Raw genomic sequence first — 16,201 nt, forward strand, 5'->3', positions numbered from 1 at the left:
ACAGGCAAATTGGGAACAGGTGGGTGCCATGATTGGGTATAAAAGTAGATTCCATGAAATGCTCAGTCATTCACAAACAAGGATGGGGCGAGGGTCACCACATTGTCAACAAATGCGTGAGCAAATTGTTGAACAGTTTAAGAAAAAACCCTCAACCAGCTATTACAAGGAATTTAGGGATTTCACCATCTACGCTCCGTAACATCATCAAAGGGTTCAGAGAATCTGGAGAAATCACTGCACGTAAGCAGCTAAGCCCGTGACCTTCGATCCCTCAGGCTGTACTGCATCAACAAGCGACATCAGTGTGTAAAGGATATCACCACATGGGCTCAGGAACACTTCAGAAACCCACTGTCAGTAACTACAGTTGGTCGTTACATCTGTAAGTGCAAGTTAAAAATCTCCTATGCAAGGCGAAAACCGTTTATCAACAACACCCAGAAACGCCGTCGGCTTCGCTTGGCCTGAGCTCATCTAAGATGGACTGATACAGCAGCGTCTTCTCCCCGTCATCTTTGTTGTAGCGGTGTAGCGTGCAAGGACGGGAGTGGAAGAAGTGTCAAAGGATGGAGCTAACTGTTTTAATGACATTCAGACTTTACTTCAATCAATAACGGAGCAGCATCTCCTCATCCGGAAACAACACCGGAAATGTGTCCCATGAAAAACTAATAACTAAAGTTCCTTGGGTTCATCCATCCATCCATCTTCTTCCGCTTATCCGAGGTCGGGTCGCGGGGGCAGCAGCCTAAGCAGGGAAGCCCAGACTTCTCTCTCCCCAGCCACTTCGTCCAGCTCCTCCCGGGGTATCCCAAGGCGTTCCCAGGCCAGCCGGGAGAGATAGTCTTCCCGACGTGTCCTGGGTCTTCCCTGTGGCCTCCTACCGGTCGGACGTGCCCTAAACACCTCCCTAGGGAGGCGCTCGGGTGGCATCCTGACCAGATGCCTGAACCACCTCATCTGGCTCCTCTCGATGACAGAACTTCTCACCCTATCTCTAAGGGAGAGCCCCGCCACCCGGCGGAGGAAACTCATTTCGGCCGCTTGTACCCGTGATCTTGTCCTTTTGGTCATGACCCAAAGCTCATGACCATAGGTGAGGATGGGAACGTAGATCGACCGGTAAATTGAGAGCTTTGCCTCCCGGCTCAGCTCCTTCTTCACCACAACGGATCGATACAGCGTCCGCATTACGGAAGACGCCGCACCGATCCGCCTGTCGACCTCACGATCCACTCTTCCCTCACTCGTGAACAAGACTCCTAGGTACTTGAACTCCTCCACTTGGGGCAGGGTCTCCTCCCCAACCCGGAGATGGCACTCCACCCTTTTCCGGGCGAGAACCATGGACTCGGACTTGGAGGTGCTGATTCCCATCCCAGCCGCTTCACACTCGGCTGCGAACCGATCCAGTGAGAGCTGAAGATCCTGGCCAGATGAAGCCATCAGGACCACATCATCTGCAAATAGCAGAGACCTAATCCTTGGGTTCCTTGGGTGAATAATGCAAACTCACTACACCGGTATGTTTTAGCGCTTTCATGGCGAGTTTACTGACAGATATAAGTAAGAACTTTACACTACTTTATATTAGAAATGGCAACAGCGGAGGATGAATGTCCCATAACAAGAAGATTAAGAAGCTTATCGACTACAGTGTCGGACTACAAAAGCGGACGCGCACAATTTTTCAGGATTTATGCAGGTTTCAAATACAGATTAGCAGGTAAGAAAAGTTCCTTTTGCATAATATTGCGAAACAAAACGCCAAATAATGTCTTAGCATATACTTACCTACACCTTTAAATTCCCTAAGGAACATAGGCCATTGATGAAACTCCTCCATCCCCTTCGGTCTTGTGCCCTCAGCTCCAATTGTTGCCATGACAGCCCTTGCGCCTTCATCTCCTGCTCCGTGGTTCTTCTCCAGGTGGCTCTAGACCAGGGGTCGGCAACCCAAAATGCTGAAGGAGCCATATTGGACCGAAAATACAAAAACAAATCTGTCTGGAGCCGCAAAAAATTAAAAGCCATATTACATACAGATAGTGTGTCATGAGATATAAATTGAATTAAGAGGACTTAAAGGAAAATAAATGACCTCAAATAAAGCTACAAATGAGGCATAATGATGCAATATGTACATATAGCTAGCCTAAATAGCATGTTAGCATCGATTAGCTTGCAGTCATGCACTGACCAAATATGTCTGATTAGCACTCCACACAAGTCAATAACATCAACGAAACTCACCTTTGTGCATTCATGCAAAACCTTAAAAGTTTGGTGGACAAAATGAGACAAAAAAATCACTTGATTAAAGTACAATGTTTTATTTTCCTATATTCAAACATAGTGTTACTGTTCAAACTGTGTGTGACGTAACAGTGGTCAAAATTTTTGTTTTTAATGAATACTTGGGCCTACTACGCTACTGCATTTTATTCATTATGGTGGTACATGGACAGCCAAGTTTTTTCTGCAGGTGGTACTTGGTGAAAAAAGGTTTATAGAGTAAAATCTGGTTTAAATGTGAATTATCCATATCCATATTATAACTGCCGCCAGTGGTTGACTTCTTAATAAAAAATATTATCTTCTAAAAAAAAATAAAACATTTTTATAGTAATTAATTTATTATATTTAATTATATTAATCAAATTAATTTATAGCAAAACATGTATTAAAAAAATTACATATGCAATATGTAAAAGCATTTTAGCTCAACATTTTGCACATTTCTTTGTGGTTATCAACAATCGAAAAAAAAATGATGATCATCAGAATGCCCACAATAGTGAAAGGAGAAAACGCAATTATAATTGTTTAGCACACGCCTTGTGATTTATCAAGACTAGAACTGTTCTGCGGTAAAGAAAGGACGTACGTACACACACTGAAATAGCTGTGAGAAAGGAGGCGATCGCGCTGCAGTTCTGTCCTGCGTATACTTGTCAACATATATGGACTGTCAAAAATCAAAATAACAGCCTTAACGTCTATTCAGCAATATCATTTTATAACTTCATAGCAGTTGGATGACTTGACACGAGAACTCTCAGGGTTTTCATACTGACCCTGCATTTCCAAGAAGGCGCGGGTATGCTTAAATAGAGGGAAGCTTCAAACGTCTACTGAAAGATCTCGTGTTGCTGTAGGACTGTATCTCTGATCTGATTAGAAATATTGTTTCTTATGTAATGCGTAGTCAAGTGCCCTTTTTACAAAACTGCTATTGACTTTTTAGTGTACAATTTTATTTGATATTGTTTTTGTTTCTGTAAACATTTATTGTCAAATGTAAATATTTATACAGTGAATAATTGTTGAACAATGACAACTTTTTTCACACAATACAGACTTTTTGTAAAAAAAAAAAAAAAAAATATATATATATATATATATATATATATATATATATATATATATGTATATATATATACATATATGTATTTTTTTTTTTACACAACATTTTTTCAAAAAATTTAAAATGGCTTACATTTTCTTGTAAAATTATGACTTTTGTCCCAAAATATTCCTACAGTACAATTTTTGTACAACGACAACTTTTTTCTCACATTATTGCTCACTATTTTCTATAAAAAAAAATCTACTTCTTCACAATAAATATGGCTTTAATCTTGTAAAATTACATCATTTTGTCTTGTAAAATATTTTTTTCTTAGAATACTTCTAAATATTCTGTAAAAAAAACCTTTCTCTCACAGGATTGCAATCTATTTTCTTAAGAAATTAGGATTTGTTCCCCCACAATATATTCTATGTGATATTTAAAGATGAGAAATGGCAAACCTTTTTCTCTAAAAATTAAAACGTCTTTCTTAAAATATTCATTAAAAAAAATTACTTTTTTCTTGCAATATTGCTTCTTTCCAAAAAAAAAGACGATCAGAATTTTTTGACTTTAATTCTGTAAAATGTCATACTTTTTTCTTGTAAATTAAAAAAAAAATCTCTCAAAATATTCAGACATAATTCTTGTATAATGACTTTTTTTTCTCAAAATATTAATTTAAAAAAAAGACTTTTCTTCATATTATATTTGACTTTAATCTTGTAAAATTACATAATATTCCTAAATATTCTGTTAAAAAACTAACAATATTGCAACATATTTTCTAAAATAAATATGATTTTTTTCTCAATATAATTGACTTTAATCATGTGAAATGGCATACCTTTTTTCACAATTCTTGTAAGATAACTTTTTTTTCACAATTTTGCTTTTTTCTAAAAAAAAAAAAATACTTACTCAATTAATGAGGATTTAATACTGTAAAATGTCATAATTTTTTTTATTTTAAATTCTCAAAACAAGAAAAACTCAAAAACTCAAAATATTACTTTTTTTAAAGACATTTTTCATGATATATTTGACTTTTATCTTATAAAATGACATAATTTAGTCTTGGAAAAAAAAAAATGTCCTTCAAGAAATTCCTAAAAATTCTGTAAAAAAAAAACCTCACAATATTGCAACACATTTTCTAAAAAAATCATGAATTTGTTTCTTAATATATTTGACTTTAATCATGTGAAGTGGCATATCTTTTTCACGATTCTTGTAAGGTAACTTTTTTCTCCCAATTTTGCGTTTGTCTAAAAAACAAAAAAAGAAAGACTTTCACAATATATTTGACTTTAATCCTGTAAAATGTCATAATTCTTTTCTTGTCAATTTTTTTGCTCTTTCTTTTCTCAAAATATTCCGACATAATTCTTGGACAATGACAACTTTTTTCTCAAAATATTGTTTTTGTCTTTTAAAAAAAAATACTTTTTTCATTATATATTTGACTTTAATCTTGTAAAATTACATAATTTTGTCAAAAATTCTCAGAATGTTCCTAAAAATTCTCGTATGATAACTTTTCTCACAATATTACAACTTAAAAAAAAATTCAAAAAAATGTCTTCCCACTCTGAAGGCTGTTTTCAAAAACTTTCGTTTCTGACCACCAAAAACGTAGTTTGCGTAGGGATAAAAAGCCTGAAATGGTATATATTGTCACCATTTTCACCTAAATATGGTTCTGTCGGGACAGCCAAATGGCTGCCTTTTTGGAGTTCGAAAAACCAAATGGCTGCCCTTAGGGAGTTCTAGCATGTTTTGGTGGCTGATGATTTGTTTTTTCATATATATGAAAAGAAAACTTCTAGCCATATGCATTTTCTTGCATCTGTAAAATTCCAGTGCATGCTTGTAGTTAGTGCCAGCATCTTCTAGGGTGCAACTTCAGTGCGCTAAAATGCTGGTTTGATTTTAGCCAGCAGGATTGCCTCTAAAATTCCCATAAAAAGTTTTTTAATACTCAGTAAAACGCCACAGGTAGCTACTGTAGAAGCATGATAACATGAATGTGAAGTAATGAGTGTTTCCATGGTGAAAGCCGTGTAGTACACACAAAAACACACCCACTATTAGTGAACTCAATTTTATAGTTTGCACACGCTGTTTAGTAGATCAGGCCCTTACAGTACAGTAAACACATTTAGCAGTCAACGATAGAAAAAGCATCTGCTGTGTTTTGTTGGCCAAGTAGTAAAAGAAAATATGACACACTGTTGCGCATTCACAGAAAAGGAGGATTAATGACATGCAGTCTCTTCAAAGTAACTTTAACACGCCGCCACTGTGTGCCGCCTCGCTCACGTTTTTACGGAAACGTCTGTGCTTACGTACTTAATTGATCGATTTAATGCGGTGTGCTTGTTTCAGGGTTCTATTGGGCAACCTGGACTACGAGGCAACCCGGGAGCGCCTGGAGAAGGACTCGCAGGACCAAAGGTGAGTGGTCAGTTTGAAAACATTCATCTTTTTTTCTTTTGTTGTGATTTGTAAACATGTAAAACACTGTACTTTATTTACTAGCAGAGTTCTTTACATATATGATTTGCAAATCCTTTTCAACCTATATTCAATTGATTAGACTGCAGAGACAAGATACTTAACGTTCAAACTGGTAAACTTTGTTATTTTTTGCAAATATTAGCTCATTTTGGAATTATTTAATTTGGAGTTATTTAATGTTCATGTTTAATATTATTATATTATTTATTTGGAATTATTTAATTTGGAATTATTTCTTTTGGAATTATTTAATTTGGAGTTATTTAATGTTCATGTTTATTTAATGTTAATGTTATATTCAATTGAATAGACTGCAAAGACAAGATACTTAACGTTCAAACTGGTTTTGTTATTTTTTGCAAATATTAGCTCATTTGGAATTATTTAATTTGGAATTATTTAATGTTCATGTTTATTATTATTATACTATTTATTTGGAATTATTTAATTTGGAATTATTTATTTTAGAATTATTTAATTTGGAATTATTTAATGTTCATGTTTATTTAATGTTAATGTTATATTCAATTGAATAGACTGCAAAGACAAGATACTTAACGTTCAAACTGGTAAACTTTGTTATTTTTTGCAAATATTAGCTCATTTGGAATTATTCAATTTGGAATTATTTAATATTCATGTTTATTATTATTATATTATTTATTTGGAATTATTTAATTTGGAATTATTTATTTTGGAATTATTTAATTTGGAATTATTTCATTTGGAATTATTTAATGTTCATGTTTATTTAATGTTAATGTTATATTCAATTGAATAGACTGCAAAGACAAGATACTTAACGTTCAAACTGGTAAACTTTGTTATTTTTTGCAAATATTAGCTCATTTGGAATTATTTAATTTGGAATTATTTAATGTTCATGTTTATTATTATTATATTATTTATTTGGAATTATTTAATTTTGAATTATTTAATGTTCATGTTTATTTAATGTTAATGTTATATTCAATTGAATAGACTGCAAAGACAAGATACTTAACATTCAAACTGGTTTTGTTATTTTTTGCAAATATTAACTCATTTGAAATTATTTAATTTGGAATTATTTAATGTTCATGTTTATTTAATGTTAATGTTATATTCAATTGAATAGACTGCAAAGACAATATACTTAACATTCAAACTGGTAAACTTTGTTATTTTTTTTCCAAATATTAGCTCATGTTTAATTTGGTGCCTGCAACATGTTTCAAAAATGCTGGCACAAGTGGCAAAAAAGACTGAGAAAGTTGAGGAATGCTCATCAATCACTTATTTGGAACATCCCACAGGTGAACAGGCTAATTGGGAACAGGTGGGTGCCATGATTGGGTATAAAAGCAGCTTCCATGAAATGCTCAGTCATTCACAAACAAGGATGGGGCGAGGGTCACCACTTTGTCAACAAATGCGTGAGCAAATTGTCGAACAGTTTAAGAACAACATTTCTCAACCAGCTATTGCAAGGAATTTAGGGATTTCACCATCTACAGCCGTAATATCATCAAAAGTTTCAGAGAATCTGGAGAAATCACTGCACGTAACATTGAATGCCCGTGACCTTGAATCCCTCAGGCAGTACTGCATCGTAAAACGACATCAGTGTGTAAAGGATATCACCACATGGGCTCAGGAACACTTCAGAAAACCACTGTCAGTAACTACAGTTGGTCGCTACATCTGTAAGTGCAAGTTAAAACTCTACTATGCAAAGCCAAAGCCATTTATCAACAACACCCAGAAACGCCGCCGGCTTCGCTGGGCCCGAGCTCATCTAAGATGGACTGATACAAAGTGGAAAAGTGTTCTGTGGTCTGACGAGTCCACATTTCAAATAGTTTTTGGAAACTGTGGACGTCGTGTCCTCCGGAACAAAAAGGAAAAGAACCATCCGGATTGTTCTAGGCGCAAAGTTGAAAAGCCAGCATGTGTGATGGTATGGGGGTGTATTAGCAGAGGTGGGACCAAGTCATTGTTTTGCAAGTCACAAGTAAGTCTCAAGTCTTTGCCCTCAAGTCCGAGTCAAGTCCCGAGTCAAGACAGGCAAGCCCCGAGTCAAGTCCAAAGTCAAGACTGGAAAGTCTCAAGTCAAGTCCTAAGTCCTGCATTTTGAGTTTCGAGTCCTTTCAAGTCCTTTTAACCACAGACTAATATATTAACACAGATTGTGTATGCTTTTCAAACGCTGTATTTATTTATTAAAACAAGTGCATTTTAAATTGCAGGAAAGAAAATTGTGCTGACATTGCACTTTATAATAGCACTACTAACCAGTCATTTTAAACATTAACTCATTCCTTTACAGAACAAACACATTGAAAAATAAAGTGCAAATGTACTTATTTGTACAAAAGTGTTAACATTGAAAAAACATGACATATACGTGAACATAACAAAAAGTTGTACTTTTTATATGTCAGGGCCCTATGCTGCATTGCATTTGCAAAAGACCAAATTAGCCAAGAGTCTGTCAGTCATTTGTGCACGATGGGGGCGTAGTATGATGCCACCATGGCTGAAAACTCGCTCGACTGGAGCACTGGAGGCAGGCACTGCCAAGACTCTCATGGCCACTCGGAACAGTGAAGGAAGAGTCTTCATGTTCAATGCCCAGAACAAAAGGGGGAGAGAGTTGTTTTGGGTTGGTGCACTACTTGTAAGTGTATCTTGTGTTTTTTATGTTGATTTAATTAAAAAAAAAAAAAAAAAAAAAAAATTATTTCTTGTGCGGCCCGATACCAATCGATCCACGGACCAGTACCGGGCCGCGGCCCGGTGGTTGGGGACCGCTGAGGTAAACAACCAACAGTATGTCAGAAAGCTAGCTAAAACGGTACACATATTCATAATATAGTATACATTTTAACTGACCTTTATTTTACTATTTTTGTCTTTTTTTAGGTGGCTAAAATACGCGGTGCTGCTGACCGCCGTCTAACGTTACGTGTGATATATTGACTAACGTAACCCTGCTTAAAAAAAAATCACTGAACAAAAAGTATGAATAAGGTAGTGAACTGCAACAGATTCCCGTGTTTGCAATAACGTTATAACGTTAGCAGTGAGTTTACAGCCTCACTGATTTAACTACACAGCAAATAAAAGTCACGTTACTTAGCCAATAAACGTTATCTTACATTCAAAACTTACCGTTCTTTGTGCAACTTCAAATGCCGGACGAAGTTGGAAGTTGTTGCCTCTCTATCAGTAATTTTCGAACCGCATGTGTTGCATACTGCAAACCGTTTTGTGTTGACCACCTCGTAATTTTTATACCCAAACAAAATTATTTTAGGTATCATTTTTTGTTCACTGGCGTGTGGTTTGGACATGTCTTCTTCGTTGGTTGTCCTGCAATTTGATTGGATGAATGCTGTGTGATGAAAACAAAGTAGATCTAATTTGATTGGCTGTTGTACTGAGAGCACACCAGCTGACACACGCAACGCTGATAGACAAGTACACAATGAAAAATACGGAGCGCTCCCGAATAACTTTTTCATCTTTGGGTTTTGGGGAAAGTAGCAAGTCATGTCAAGTCATGTCAATTCAAAAGGCTCAAGTCCAAGTGAAGTCACAAGTCATTGATGTTAAAGTCTAAGTCGAGTTGCAAGTCTTTTTACATTTTGTCAAGTCGAGTCTAAAGTCATCAAATTCATGACTCGAGTCTGACTCGAGTCCAAGCCATGTGACTCGAGTCCACACCTCTGTGTATTAGTGCGCAATAATAATCTTGTTTTTGACGGCGCAAATGATCAAAATAAGTACACTCGCGCCTCGACGGTCAAACAGAGTTCATTGCAGGATTCAGTTGGAGCCACCATAAAAGCTTTATAAAGTGTCCAGGCAATATTTTACATTCCGGAGGACACGGCATCCACAGTTTCCAAAAACAATTTGAAATGTGGACTCGTCAGACCACAGAACACTTTTACACTTTGCATCAGTCCATCTTAAATGAGCTCGGGCCCAGCGAAGCCGGCACCATTTCTGGGTGTTGTTGATAAATGGCTTTCGCTTTGCATAGGAGAGTTTTAACTTGCACTTACAGATGTAGAGACCAACTGTAGTTACTGACAGTGGTTTTCTGAAGTGTTCCTGAGCCCATGTGGTGATATCCTTTACACACTGATGTCGCTTTTTGATGCAGTACAGCCTGAGGGATCGAAGGTCACAGGCATTCAATGTTACGTGCAGTGATTTCTCCAGATTCTCTGAAACTTTTGATGATATTACAGACCGTAGATGGTGAAATCCCTAAATTCCTTGCAATAGCTCGTTGAGAAATGTTGTTCTTAAACTGTTTGACAATTCGCTCACGCATTTGTTCACAAAGTGGTGACCCTCACCCCATCCTTGTTTGTGAATGACTGAGCATTCCATGGAAGCTGCTTTTATACCCAATCATGGCACCCACCTGTTCACCTGTGGGATGTTCCAAATAAGTGTTTGATGAGCATTCCTCAACTTTCTCAGTCTTTTTTGCCACTTGTGCCAGCTTTTTTGAAACACGTTGCAGGCACCAAATTCCAAATGAGCTAATATTTGCAAAAAATAACAAAGTTTACCCGTTTGAACGTTAAGTATCTTGTCTTTGCAGTCTATTCAATTGAATACAACATTAACATTAAATAATTCCAGATTAAATAATTCCAAATAAATAATATAATAATAATAAACATGAACATTAAATAATTCCAAATGAAATAATTGCAAATGAGCTAATATTTGCAACAAATAACAAAGTTTACCCGTTTGAACGTTAAGTACCTTGTCTTTGCAGTCTATTCAATTGAATATAACATTAACATTAAATAAACATGAACATTAAATAATTCCAAATTAAATAATTCCAAATAAATAATATAATAATAATAAACATGAACATTAAATAATTCCAAATTAAATAATTCCAAATTAGCTATTATTTGCAAAAAATTACAAAGTTAAATAAACATGAACAATAAATAATTCCAAATTAAATAATTCCAAATAAATAATATAATAACAATAAACATGAACATTAAATAATTCCAAATTAAATAATTCCAAATGAGCTATTATTTGCAAAAAATTACAAAGTTTAGCAGTTTTAACGTTAAGTATCTTGTCTTTGCAGTCTATTCAATTGAATATAAGTTGAAAAGGATTTGCAAATCATTGTATTCTGTTTTTATTTACCATTTACACAACGTGCCAACTTCACTGGTTTTGGGGTGTGTATAATACTACTAGCAGTAGTTAATATGTATTTTATATTTCCTTTTTCTTTACATGTTAGGGTGACCGAGGATTTGAAGGACCGCGGGGGAATCGTGGGCTGCCTGGTAACGGGTTCAAAGGTGACAAGGTACTGTCACATATTTATTGTTTAGGTTTCCTAAGCTTTCCCGGCAGACCAGAATACTTGTCTGTTTGACAAGATATTTATTTCAGGGCGGCCTAGGTCCACCTGGGCAACATGGTCCAGTTGGTTCTCCAGGTGTTGGACACCAAGGGGAAAAGGTGACGTAAAAAAAATCTCAACATTAAATATCAAAATCTCTTACCTGCACTTTTTGGTATCTTTTCCTATAGGGTGACCACGGCCCAGCAGGACCCACAGGCCCCAGAGGAGGTCCAGGTGTGGGATTACCAGGACCTAAGGTATAGGGAAGAAGCAGACTCTCATTAACTACATGATGAAGCGGAAACGAAGCCGCTAATCGTGATGGACGTTCAGCTGTTTAGCGCTTTGATTGCATGGAAATGCCTCATCATAGACGTATAATCACTGCATGCTTGCAGGCACAAATATGCAGATTGGAAAAGGGTGTCCCTGTCAATCAAAACGCTCACACGGACGTCTTCATGATGTGAGCACGATGAGATACGTTTCAGTTTCCATTGAAAAGTGAAGTAGCGATATGGGACCTACTCTTTTATGTCAAATCAAAACATGTTAACACGTTCAAATATCACCTTTGACTTATGTTACCTTTTAAAATAAACACATTAATACAAACCCTGTTTCCATATGAGTTGGGAAATTGTGTTGGATGTAAATATAAACGGAATACAATGATTTGCAAATCCTTTTCAACCCATATTCAATTGAATGCACTATAAAGACAAGATATTTGATGTTCAAACTCATAAACTTTTTTTTTTTTTTTGCAAATAATAATTAACTTAGAATTTCATGGCTGCAACACGTGCCAAAGTAGTTGGGAAAGGGCATGTTCACCACTGTGTTACATGGCCTTTCCTTTTAACAACACTCAGTAAACGTTTGGGAACTGAGGAGACACATTTTTTAAGCTTCTCAGGTGGAATTCTTTCCCATTCTTGCTTGATGTACAGCTTAAGTTGTTCAACAGTCCGGGGGTCTCCTTTGTGGTATTTTAGGCTTCAAAATGCGCCACACATTTTCAATGGGAGACAGATCTGGACTACAGGCAGGCCAGTCTAGTACCCGCACTCTTTTACTATGAAGCCACGTTGATGTAACACGTGGCTTGGCATTGTCTTGCTGAAATAAGCAGGGGCGTCCATGGTAACGTTGCTTGGATGGCAACATATGTTGCTCCAAAACCTGTATGTACCTTTCAGCATTAATGGCGCCTTCACAGATGTGTAAGTTACCCATGTCTTGGGCAATAATACACCCCTATACCATCACAGATGCTGGCTTTTCAACTTTGCGCCTATAACAATCCGGATGGTTCTTTTCCTCTTTGGTATGGAGGACACAACATCCACAGTTTCCAAAAACAATTTGAAATGTGAACTTGTCAGACCACAGAACACTTTTCCACTTTGTATCAGTCCATCTTAGATGAGCTCAGGCCCAGCGAAGCCGACGACGTTTCTGGGTGTTGTTGATAAACGGTTTTCGCCTTGCATAGGAGAGTTTTAACTTGCACTTACAGATGTAGCGACCAACTGTAGTTACTGACAGTGGGGTTCTCAAGTGTTCCTGAGCCCATGTGGTGATATCCTTTACACACTGATGTCGCTTGTTGATGCAGTACAGCCTGAGGGATCGAAGGTGACGGGCTTAGCTGCTTACGTGCAGTGATTTCTCCAGATTCTCTGAACTCTTTGATGATATTACGGACCGTAGATGGTGAAATCCCTTAATTCCTTGCAATAGCTGGTTGAGAAAGGTCTTTCTTAAACTGTTCAACAGTTTGCTCACGCATTTGTTGACAAAGTGGTGACCCTCGCCCCATCCTTGTTTGTGAATGACTGAGCATTTCATGGAATCTACTTTTATACCCAATCATGGCACCCACCTGTTCCCAATTTGCCTGTTCACCTGTGGGATGTTCCAAATAAGTGTTTGATGAGCATTCCTCAACTTTATCAGTATTTATTGCCACCTTTCCCAACTTCTTTGTCACGTGTTGCTGGCATCAAATTCTAAAGTTAATGATTATTTGCACAAAAAAAAATGTTTATCAGTTTGAACATCAAATATGTTGTCTTTGTAGCATATTCAACTGAATATGGGTTGAAAATGATTTGCAAATCATTGTATTCTGTTTATATTTAAATCCAACACAATTTCCCAACTCATATGGAAACAGGGTTTGTATTTGAGCTGCCGGACAAATCGCAATTTTTATTTATCACGATTCTGAACCGATTCAAAATCGGAATCGATTTTTAAAAATAAATTTTTTAGGCCAATTTTCACACTTATTAGTGCTTTGTAAAAAACAAAACAATTTTTTTTGATTTACCGTATTTTTCGGAGTATTAGACGCTCCGGGGTATAAGTCGCACCGGCCGAAAATGCATAACAAAGAAGGAAAAAAACATATATAAGTCGCATTTTTGGGGGAAATTTATTTGATAAAACCCAACACCAAGAATAGACATTTGAAAGGCAATTTAAAATAAATAAAGAATAGTGAACAACAAGCAGAATAAGTGTACGTTATATGACGCATAAATCAGTGTTTTTCAACCACTGTGCCGTGGCACACTAGTGTGCCGTGAGATACAGTCTGGTGTGCCATGGGAGATGATCTAATTTCACCTATTTGGGTTAAACATATTTTTTGCAAACCAGTAATTATAGTCTGCAAATGATGTGTTGTTGTTGAGTGTCGGTGCTGTCGAGAGCTCGGCAGAGTAACCGTGTAATACTCTTCCATATCAGTAGGTGGCAGCAGGTCGCTAATTGCTTTGTAGATCTCGGAATCAGCGGGAGGCAGGGCGCAGGTAAAAAGGTATCTAATGCTTAGACCAAAAATAAACAAAAGATGAGTGTCACTAAGAAAAGGCATTGAAGCTTAGGGAAGGCTAAGCAGAACGAAACGAAAACTGAACTGTTTGCAAAGTAAACAAAAACACAATGCTGGACGACAGCAAAAACTTACTGTGGAGCAAAGACGGCGTCCACAAAGTACATCCGAACATGACATGACAATCAACTATGTCCCCACAAAGAAGGATAAAAACCACTAAAATCTTTTTGATTGCTAAAACAAAGTTGATGCGGGAAATATCGCTCAAAGGAAGACATGAAACTGCTACAGGAAAATATCAAAAAAAGAGAAAAAGCCATTAAAATAGGAGCGCAAGACAAGAACTAAAACACTACGCACAGGAAAACACCAAAAAACTCCAAATAGGTCAGGGCGTGATGTGACAGGTGGTGACAGTACACCTACTTTGAGACAAGAGCTATAGTGATGCATGCTTGGTTATGTTTTAAAGTCATATCCAACAATCGCGACAACGACTTTTTATTGTCAACTGAGTTTCGTTTTTTAATGATTTCTGCTGTTGGTGTGCCTCCGCATTTTTTCAACGCAAAAAATGTGCCTTGGCTCAAAAAAGGTTGAAAAACACTGGCATAAACAACCAACTGAGAACGTGCCTGGTATGTTAACGTAACATATTATGGTAAGAGTCATTCAAATAACTATAACATATAGAACATGCTATTTCAAAGGTAGTGGGTAGTGGCCAAGTGAACTTGGCAACTACGTCAGGGCGTGACGACCCTGCCTGACACGAGTCTCGGGCTCAGCTGGCTCCGGCTGACAGTACCCGGTATGGGCCCCTGTCCAGGGTTACGGATAACAGAGTGGAGCCCCGCAGGCGGTCTGGTGTTCGATACGACACTTTTCCGGCAGCTCCTGCAGCCAAACTGATGCCAAACGTATCGCTATGCTTTCCTTTGGACTACGTTAGTAAGGCCGAGAGGGAGATTCTGACGAATGGGCTACCCAGTATCTCCATACCTCTAGCCCAGGCTTGCGCCAAAAAACTGGAGAGGCTACTTCAGTGCCACCGTCAAAAGTAGCAGAAACAACACGGGAGATAGCAGTTACGAGTTATAAGCCGTTTTCGATTAGCGTAGGATATCGGCGCTACGGGTTATCTCCGTCGGTGGGAGGGACCATCGCGTCCTACTGGTCAGTTACCGCCCACCTTAAGCTGGGCAGCCCCTGGTTAATAAGGTACTGACCCGCCACAGGCCGCCTGCTTCATCGGGTGCTTGGAGCTTAAAGGACTGACTTGACAAGCGGACTGTAAATACTGCACCAGGCAAACAACAAAAACAGAAAAAACTGCCTGTCTTGCGTTTAGCAAGCTGGAACGTCAGGACCATGAGTCCTGGCTTCTCGGAAGATCTATCCACGGTTGACGACAATCGGAAGACGGCCATCATCAACCGCGAGCTCAAGAGGCTCAACATCGATATTGCTGCCCTGCAGGAGACGAGACTCCCCTCAGACGGCTATATCAGAGAAGAAGACTACACCATATTTTGGCAGGGAAGAGAGCCACAGGAACAACGTCTGCATGGTTTCGGACTTGCAGTGAGGAACTCCTTACTCTCCTCAACTGAACCACCAAATGGAGGCACAGAACGCATACTTTCTCTTCGCCTGTCAAGTGCTTCAGGTCCAGTAAACATCCTGAGCATTTATGCTCCTACTCTTTGCAGCTCTGCAGAGGCAAAGGATCAGTTCTACAATCATCTAGACTCTATCATCACTGACATTCCTGCCACTGAGCACCTGTTCTTACTAGGAGACTTCAATGCTCGAGTGGGATCAGACCATGACTCCTGGCCCAAATGCATTGGACACTTTGGCATAGGAAAACTAAACGAGAATGGACAGAGACTACTAGAACTTTGTTCTTACCACCACCTTTGTATTACCAACACATTCTTCTCAACAAAGCCACATCACAGGGTTTCCTGGAGGCATCCCAGATCAAAAAGTTGGCATCAACTAGATCTAATCGATGCAAGATGGCGCCAGTATGTGCTTTGGCCTGCCGTCTCTCGCTGTCAGCTCTGTTCGTTTTTGTGTT

The 16,201-nt window shown here is 37.9% G+C and overlaps 1 protein-coding gene across 1 annotated transcript in view; it reads left to right on the forward strand.

The window, feature by feature from the left end:
• The window catches only part of col28a1b (collagen, type XXVIII, alpha 1b), a 66,970-nt gene that overhangs the window by 37,185 nt on the left and 13,584 nt on the right, over positions 1-16,201 (forward strand). The window contains exons 14-17 of the mRNA XM_061956306.2: positions 5,744-5,812; positions 11,160-11,228; positions 11,315-11,383; positions 11,456-11,524. Of these exons, the coding sequence (XP_061812290.1) occupies positions 5,744-5,812; positions 11,160-11,228; positions 11,315-11,383; positions 11,456-11,524 (276 nt within the window). The remainder of the gene's footprint in view (positions 1-5,743; positions 5,813-11,159; positions 11,229-11,314; positions 11,384-11,455; positions 11,525-16,201) is intronic.

This window comes from Nerophis lumbriciformis, linkage group LG04, assembly GCF_033978685.3.
Source record: "Nerophis lumbriciformis linkage group LG04, RoL_Nlum_v2.1, whole genome shotgun sequence".
Classification (NCBI taxonomy): Eukaryota; Metazoa; Chordata; class Actinopteri; order Syngnathiformes; family Syngnathidae; genus Nerophis; species Nerophis lumbriciformis.